The sequence below is a fragment of the Octodon degus genome, unplaced genomic scaffold, assembly GCF_000260255.1.
Source record: "Octodon degus isolate 3935 unplaced genomic scaffold, OctDeg1.0 scaffold00093, whole genome shotgun sequence".
NCBI classification, from domain to species: Eukaryota; Metazoa; Chordata; class Mammalia; order Rodentia; family Octodontidae; genus Octodon; species Octodon degus.
Window position 1 is genome coordinate 1,526,857 of NW_004524669.1, and position 8,682 is coordinate 1,535,538.

At 43.9% G+C, this 8,682-nt stretch overlaps 1 protein-coding gene across 1 annotated transcript; it reads left to right on the top strand.

Moving 5' to 3' along the window:
- Positions 1-2,595: 2,595 nt before the first annotated feature.
- On the top strand, positions 2,596-6,118 carry LOC101586270 (tubulin alpha-8 chain-like). The gene is made up of 3 exons (XM_004637780.3): positions 2,596-2,731; positions 2,862-3,010; positions 5,144-6,118. The coding sequence occupies exons 1-3, from the start codon at positions 2,611-2,613 to the stop codon at positions 6,116-6,118; spliced, it is 1,245 nt and encodes a 414-aa protein (XP_004637837.1). The 5' UTR covers positions 2,596-2,610.
- The last annotated feature ends 2,564 nt before the right edge of the window (positions 6,119-8,682 follow it).

The window sequence follows — 8,682 nt, forward strand, 5'->3', positions numbered from 1 at the left end:
GCTGGGATTACAGGTGCGTGCCACCAGACCCAGTCACAATGGCCATCTCAGTGCGCCCTGGGGGCCAGGCCAGCATGGCAGGCCTGGGATTGAACTCTAGGCCCCTGCACCTGCTGCAGTCTGGATAAGTTTTTTTAAAAACTCAAAACCTAGCTGGGTGTGGTGGCACAAGCCTGAATTATAGGCCTGAGGCAAGAAGATCCCTGAGAATTTGAGGCCATCCTGGGCTACTCAGTGAGACCCTGCCTCAAAAATTTTTTTTTAAAACAGAAGCAGTGTGGTAATGCCTGCCTATAATCCTCACACTTAAGAGGCCGAACCAGAAGGATTTTGAGTTTGAGGCCAGCTTGAGCTATATACCAAGTTCAAAGCCTAGCAGGATCTTCTCAAAAACAACTTGAGGGCTAAGGAGATAGCTCAGCAGTCTAAGCACCTGCCTGGCAAGTACAAGGTCCCAAGTTTAACCCCCAGTATCACATGCTGTGCTGACCCCAAAACCAGGCTTGGTGGTGCATACCTGTAATCCCAGTGCTGGGGAGGCTGAGACAGGAGGCTCACTATAAGTCCTAACTTCATAACAAGACCCTGTATCAAAAAATAAGTAAATAAATAAAAACAACTTGAAACTGTACTATTTGGGGGAAATAATGATAGTCGTGGACTTTTAAAAAGAGTTCTTGGCCAGTCTCTGACCTATTTTGTTTTGTTTTTTTCCTGTCCAGTCTGGTATTTGAACCAGGGACTTACACAGGCTAGGCAAGGGACTCTAGGGCTGAGTTTCAAACAGCGATCTTCCTGCTTCAGCTTCTAAGGACCTAGGTTAATTCAACCATGTTCAAAAATGAAAGGAAGGGCCAGCCAAATAGCTCAGCGGATTAAAGCACCTGCTTTGGCAGACACAGGAACCTGGAGTTCAATCCTGAGGCCTGCCCTGCCAGCCCCACCCCCAGAGCATGTTGAGAGGGCGATTTTGACTGGTCGTGGTGGCATGCACCTGTAATCCCAGCACTTGGGAGGCTCAAATCAGATCTATGCAATAAGACCCCTGTAGACCCTGTCCTAAAATACAAAAAAGAAAAGAAAGAAATGAAAGGAAAACAAATATTTCCCTATACCTACTGTATCACTGAAATCCTAGAATTTCAAGAATTCTACAGTAGCCAAGCATGATGCTATGCATCTATAATCCCAGCTACTCAAGAAGCTAAGGGAGGAGGATCACAAATTCAAGCCCAAGGGGCCAGGGAGATAGTTCAGTAGAATAAGCACTTGCCTGGCAAGTGCAAGGACCTGAGGTCAATCCCTGGTTCCACAAAAAAAAAAAAAAAAAAATCAAACCCAGCCTTGGCAACTCAGCAACTTAGTGAAACCCTATCTGAAAAAATAAAAAGGACTGGAGATGTAATTCAGTACAGTTTTTGGATTCAATGCCTACTACTAGAGGAGAAAAATCTACAGTGCTGGACATAAATGTATATTCTTATAGGAAGCAGCTAATTTCTTAAACTATTACAGTTAAATCTTAGTAGTTCTCTCCTTTCTTAACATGTCATCCTTCCAAGATTTGATGGTGGCTAGGAATGGTGGCACAACACCTGTAATCCCATCAGTCATGGGAGGCTGAGGTAGGAGGCTGAGGTTTGAGGGTAGTTTGAGCTACATAATGAGTTCAAAGCCATTCTGAACTACGTAGACTCTGTCAAAAAAAAAAAAATTCTAAATATTAGATTCCTTAAAAACAAGATTCTTTCACTGGGTGAAAAAGCTGCTTTGACCACACTTTTTAAAAAATTCAGCTACCTGTTTCTTGTCTAGCATTTTCCACATGAGTCATGGCTAGAGTTGCTGGTTTAAGGTAGCTCTTGAGGGGAGAGGAAGAAGCCCTTATAAAGAACAGGATTAAAGAGGTACCAGAATGAATTCAAGAATTACACAGTCATACAAAGTATGAATCAGCCCTGGAAGGGCGAATTTTATGTTAGCTAAGGAATGTTTCCTAGGAGCTGGGGGGGAATGGAATTGTGTTGCTAATAAAACAGCTTGTACCATTCTAAAATGTAGAAACATGAACTTGATCTGTGGCTACAAAGCAAGTGTTCTGCTTTGCGTGGCAGTTTACTAACATATGTGGTCTTGCAAAATGTGTTTTTATGAATTATGTTTTCAATGAAGAGCTTGCTCCACCCTATTCTGTAGGTCAGACCCACAAGATACTCTATGAGCTAGCTGAGCTACCTCCTCAGTCTATATTTTTTGAGACAGTCTCACCAAATGTCTTGGCTAGCCTTGAATTTGTGATCCTCCTGCCTCAGCCTCAAGAGTAGCAAGGATTACAGGCATGTGCCAACTGTGCCCAGTTTTGACAAAGAGTTTTGCTTATGAAACATTCTCAGGACAAGAGTAGCCTCTGGAAAGTGGTTATCTGTCTTGGAAGGCTAATTAGTCACCTAAGAATGACATTTCTCAACTGATGTGTCATTCTGATATTTTTCTTTCTTCCTGCCACAGCGTGAGTGCATCTCTATCCACATTGGCCAGGCTGGTGTCCAGATTGGCAATGCCTGCTGGGAGCTCTACTGCCTGGAACATGATATCCAGCCCGATGGCCAAATGTTAAGTAACAAGACCACTGGGGATGGAGATGACTCCTTCAGCACTTTCTTCAGTGAGACAAGTGCTGGGAAATATGTGCCCAGGACAACATTTGTAGACCTAGAACCCACTGTCATTGGTGAGTAGACCTCAGGGAGCCATGGGATTTCCTAGGGTGCTGGGAATTGAGGTGTGGCCTGAGAGTTCTGTTGATGTCCCAGGCTTGAGCAGGGTGCTCCGTAATGGGAGATGGGTGTCTTCTCTTCCAGACAAGGTGCGCACTGGTACCTACCGCCAGCTCTTCCACCCTGAGCAGCTCATCACAGGCAAGGAAGATGCTGCCAATAACTATGCCCGTGGGTATTATACCATTGGCAGTAAGATCATTGACCTCGTCTCAGAGCAAATTCGGAAACTGGTAAGCACAGTACTTTTAACATTTTAGACTGGGGATAGAGATTTTTCTTGCAGTGTTTTGTTTTTGCTTTTTGAGACAGTGTCTCTGTAGTCCAAGCTGGCCTTAAACTCCTGTGTTGCCCAGGCTGGCCTTGAACTCTCAATGCTCCTGCCTCAGGCTTCCAAATGCTGAGATTACAGGCATATGCCACCATTCCCTGGCCAAACGGAGAATCATTCCTTGCAATTAAAATGACACTTGGGATGCTCTCTACATTAAGTGGCCTTCTAAACCACATGGGCCTGTATGTACAAAGGGTACATACTCTGCTGATTTGGGAAGTTATGCTCATTTATTCAATGAAGGCAATTTACCTGCTGTCAAAATGTGAACAGAATCCTTTATTTATTTATTTTTTATTTTTATTTTTTTATTTTATTAAGAAACAAATAGCAGTAAGACAGTTTCAAAAAAACAGAATTCTTCACAATTTCACGACATTTATGACCATTGCGTCTTCTTGCTTCTAGCTGAGACTTCACCCCTTTTTAGGTCATTTTAGTTATACCAAATAGCTACTCCTATGTGTAGCTATTTTTTTGGGGGGGAGGGGCTGGCTCAGGATGCCTTCCGGCAGGTCTGGAAAGGCTTGAGGATTCGGGGATTGAATCACAGCATCCTGAGCCTGAATCATTTAAACAACTGAGCTAATGGGCAGGCCCCCCTCTGTAGCTGATTGATCAAACTCATTTTTAAAACCTCTGGGTCTGTGCCCTCTGTTAATGAAGTTTAGGACTCCCAGGACATGATCTCAGAGGTAGCACTTTCTGGCATGTGCAAGACCCCCAGCCTGGCCAAAAGAAAGTTCAGGCCACAAGAAACCAGTATAATTATGTACAAACAGCTAAAAGCAGAGACCTCCAACAAATCTGAAAGGCGAAAAAGAGCCTGGAGCTTCCTTCAGGCAGAAGCAGGTATCAGCCATTGAAAGCTTGGGGTTTCAAGGTGCAGTTACAGAAAGGCAGTGCCTGGGCTTTGATCAGGGCAGTGACATGGCTCTGGCAGCACAGTCTCAGGCAACATTTTTCATGTCAGGATGGTTGGTAAATGTGGTGTTGGATCATTTTGGTTATGAGCTTGGCAATCTGATGACTGGGGCAGCTTGTAAGTAAGTAACCAGAAGTCAAGTGCAAAGAGCTGGTACAACATCTCGTCAGGAAAGTCATGCTCCAAGCCCTACCACGGCAGCTCTGTTCTGAAAATAATGGCTTTGCATCACTCTTGGCTTCATATTTTCTTCACAGGCTTCCCAAAAAAATTGGGTTAATGGTTCTTACTCTAGAAAATCAAGCTTCCATGACAAGCACTAACTTGGAAATCAGGGACCTGCTTTTAGAGGCAAATATAATAAAAGCCATCTAGGGTTCAGAGGGGAAAATCACTGGATGCTAAAACATTTGAGGGGCCAAGGAGAAAGCTCAGTAGAATAAGTACTTCCGTGGCAATTGCAAAGGTTCAGAATTCAATTCCCGGTTCTGAAAAAAAAAAAAAAAAAAAATTGAACTTGTCCTTGGAGTTATTACTGCATTCTCAGGATGCTTAAAGGATGTCATGATAGACATGGTCTGTCTTGCATGTGAGTCTTATGTGGTCACTGAACATGGTTCCACAGGATACGTGTGCTGGAGGACCAATAGAGACTGTTGACAAACCTCTAAGCACCTTTGAGAAGGATTGTCACCAGGATACTTCGTTTTTAAAGGTCAAAATCTACCTGTAGCCCAACACCTGGGAGACTGAGGCAGATGTTTGCCATGAGTTCAAGGCCAGCCTGGACTGAGTAGCAAAATTCTGTCATAGAACAACAACAAAAATCATCTTTTGAGTAACACTTATTAACCAGATAGCCCAGTGGTGTGAGGTCTTGTGGAATTCTGTTAGTAAATCACCTTGCCCAAATGTCACACCTAGGACTAGGGAGATGGCTCAGTAGAAGAAGCACTTCCCTGGCAAGTGCAAGGGCCTGAGTTCAATCACTGGTTCCACCAAAAATAAATAAATAAATAAATAAATAAACCAAACCTCACACCGATTACAAGTCAGTCATAGCTTTTATCAGATGTCTCAACACTAAAATTAACTCTTGTTTTACAGACTGAGCAGTGCACAGGTCTGCAGGGATTTCTGGTTTTTCGCAGTTTTGGTGGGGGCACTGGCTCTGGGTTCACCTCCCTGCTGATGGAGCGTCTCTCATTTGACTATGACAAGAAGTCCAAGCTGGAGTTTTCCATTTACCCAGCCCCCAGGATCTCCACAGCTGTAGTAGAGCCCTACAACGCCATCCTTACCACCCACACCATCCTGGAGCAATCTAATTGTACTTTCCTGGTGGACAATGAGGCCATCTATGATATCTGTTGTAGAAACCTCGATATTCAGCGCCCCACCTACACTCATTTGAACCACCTTGTTAGCCAGGTTGTGTCTTCCATCACTGCTTCCCTCCGGTTTGATGGAGCCCTGAATGTGGATCTGACAGAATTCCAGACCAACCTGGTGCCCTATCCCCGCATCCACTTCCCTCTGATCACATATGCCCCTGTCATCTCTGCAGAGAAAGCCTACCATGAACAGTTTTCTGTAACAGACATCACCAACGCCTGCTTTGAGCCAGCCAACCAGATGGTGAAGTGTGACCCTTGTCATGGTAAATACATGGCTTGCTGCCTGCTCTACCGTGGAGATGTGGTCCCCAAAGATGTCAATGCTGCCATTGCCGCCATCAAGACCAAGCGCAGCATCCAGTTTGTGGACTGGTGTCCCACTGGTTTCAAGGTGGGCATCAATTACCAGCCTCCCACCTTGGTGCCTGGTGGAGACCTGGCCAGGGTACAGCGGGCTGTGTGCATGCTGAGCAACACTACAGCCATTGCTGAGGCCTGGGCTCGCCTGAACCACAAGTTTGATCTGATGTTCGCCAAGCGGGCCTTCGTTCACTGGTATGTGGGTGAGGGGATGGAGGAAGGGGAGTTTTACGAGGCCCGGGAGGACATGGCTGCCCTCGAGAAGGATTATGAGGAGGTTGGAGCAGATACTGCTGAGGGAGAAGACGAAGATGAGGAATATTAATCTTTACTATGATTTTGCATGCCACTGTCTTACACATTTTTTCTGTTTTGTGGAATTGTTTAAACCCTAAACTGTCAATAAAAATGTTTGCATTTAAAATGTTAACCTTGGGGCTGGAGAGATGGCTCAGTGGTCTAAAGCACCTACTTAGAACAAGCTTAGCAAAGCATCAGGGACCGCGGTTCGATCCCCAGCACCACATGCCAGCCAGCCCCGCCCCCTGGTGGGCTGAGCTGGCCACACACACACACCACACTCTCTCTCTCTCTCTCTCTCTCTCTCTCTCTCTCTCTCTCTAATAAATAAATAAACTCAGATCCTTTAAAAAATAAAATAAAATAAAATAAAATAAAATGTTAACCTGGATTCTGAATCAAGGTGTAGGTACTTGTCCCATTAAGACCAATTGAGGTGGTACAGGAACTGCCTGAGTTTTCTTTTATTGCGAATTAAACTGAGGACCTTTGCACTGAACTTCTTTTTTTTTTTTTTTATGAGCAGAATATATTTATTAGGGGAAAGAAAGCTCCTGTCCAAGAGAGGAACAGCAGGGGGGCACAAGCGGGTTGTCCCCTGCACTAAACAACTACTTTTTTTTTTTGGTGGAACCAGGGATTGAACTCAGGCACTTGTGCTTGCCAGGGAAGCACTTACTCCACTGAGCCATCTCCCTGAGCCCCAGCACTGAACTTCTTCCTCAACCCTTTTTGATTTTTTTTTTTTTTAAATTTTGAGACAGGGTCTTGCTAAGTCACTGCTGGAAACTGAACCCAGGAGGCACTAAGCTGTTTCTTAAGTTTTGTCTTTTTTTTTTTTTTTTTTTTTTTGTGGGGTGGGGGGTTGTTTTTCTATTTGAGACAGGATTTCTCTATGCAGTTCAGGCTGCCTTTGAATTCACTTTGTTGCCCAAGCTAGCCTTAAACTCACAGTGTTCCTCCTGCCTCAGCCTCCTGAGGGCTGAGATTATAGGGCTATATCCACCATATTTGCCTCTAACCCCTCTTTCATTTAATTTTTAAGACAGAGTCTTGCTATGTAGTGCAGGCTGACCTTGAACTCACTGTGTAACTCAGGCTGGCCTCAAATTTGGAGTGATCCTCCTGCCTCAGGCTCCCCAGTGCTGGGATTAAAGGTGTGCACAACCACACCCAGGTTTACCCTCTTTTTTTTTTTTTTTTTTTTTTTTTTTTTTTTTTGATGAGACATTTTTATTAAGTTGCCCAGGCTGGTCTTAAACTTTGTTATCATCCTGCTTTAGCTTCCCGAGTAACTGGGATTCCAAGTAGGCACTGTTATAACTAGCCACCTGATTATTCAACATGTCCAGTATCTGCAGTCCTCTGCTCCCTGGTCTGTTTCAGTTTGAACTGTATTGATGAGTGGTGATGAGATTATTTGATCAGATTGTTAACCAAAGATTATTATTATTGACTCAGATACATTTGGTTTTTTTGTTTGTTTGTTTGTTTGTTTGTTTTGTGGAATTGGGGATTGAACTCAGGTCCTTGTGCTTGCCAGGGAAGCACTTATTCCACTGAGCCATCTCCCCAGCCCGACTCAGATACATTTGGTACTTGAACTAAAATATAGATGAAAATGGTCTGTAAATATTAAAGTATACATTGTCATTCTCTACATCATGGATGGGCTCCATATACTTTATTAGTTACATATGAAGGGCTTGTTAATATTGCTTACTCTAGACCTGTAGAATATCAAATACTGTGCTAAAGGAGTTACTATTTAGAGAAGGTAAGATGGCTTACAGAAGAACAAGTCATGGGCTGGGGAGCTAGCTTGGCAGTCTAAGTGCCTATCTGGCAAACGCAAGGGCCCTGGTTCAATCCCCAGTTCTGCTTGCCATGCTGACCCCAGAACTTTGGGCGTGCTGCACCAGCCACCAAAACCAGGTATGGTGGTGCACACCTGTACCCCCAGCGCTGGGGAGGCTGAGACAGGAGAATCACTAGGAGTCTGAGCTATGTAGCAAGACCTTGTGCCAAATAATTAAGGATTTGTTTTTAAAAAAACAAGTCACAGATTGATGTAGTATTGGTACTTGGCCCAATGTTATGGAGAGAATCTGAAGTAAGGAAAGTTGAATGTGTGGGTCCAATGTGGAGCAGCGCGGGAGCAGGTGGCCGAGCTAGTGCAAGAACCCAAAAGTGACAATCCAGTGGGTGATAGTTGCAACCTTTCTGTATGCCAAAATAGTCCTCATTTCACTCTTCTGTATACCTTTCATTCCTCCTGAGATGGCAGAAGATTTTATCAATTAAAGTCTGGGGTAAAATTGCAACATTTTGGAACAAGGCTTTCCTAACAATTATAGTCCTGCTGATTGTCCTATTTCTAGTGTAGATTACTTCATACCATATTATCAAGGAAAGGACTGGAAGAATTTTTTTAATGACCCAAAGAATGGGGGACAAGAGAAAGTGAAATCTGGAGCCACATGGACCTGTCAGCAGTTAAGGAACAAAAGTAATGAAGACTTACATAAACTGTGGTACATCTTACTGAAGAAAAGAAACATGCTTCTAACTCTAGAACATAATGTCAAG

Bases quoted from the DNA above. Each gene is read 5' to 3' on its own strand.
- LOC101586270 (XM_004637780.3), top strand. From the start codon at position 2,611: ATGTTAAGTAACAAGACCACTGGGGATGGAGATGACTCCTTCAGCACT. The intron at 2,732-2,861 runs GTGAGTAGACCT...CTTCTCTTCCAG, and splicing joins CCTAGAACCCACTGTCATTG to ACAAGGTGCGCACTGGTACC. The intron at 3,011-5,143 runs GTAAGCACAGTA...CTTGTTTTACAG, and splicing joins CAGAGCAAATTCGGAAACTG to ACTGAGCAGTGCACAGGTCT.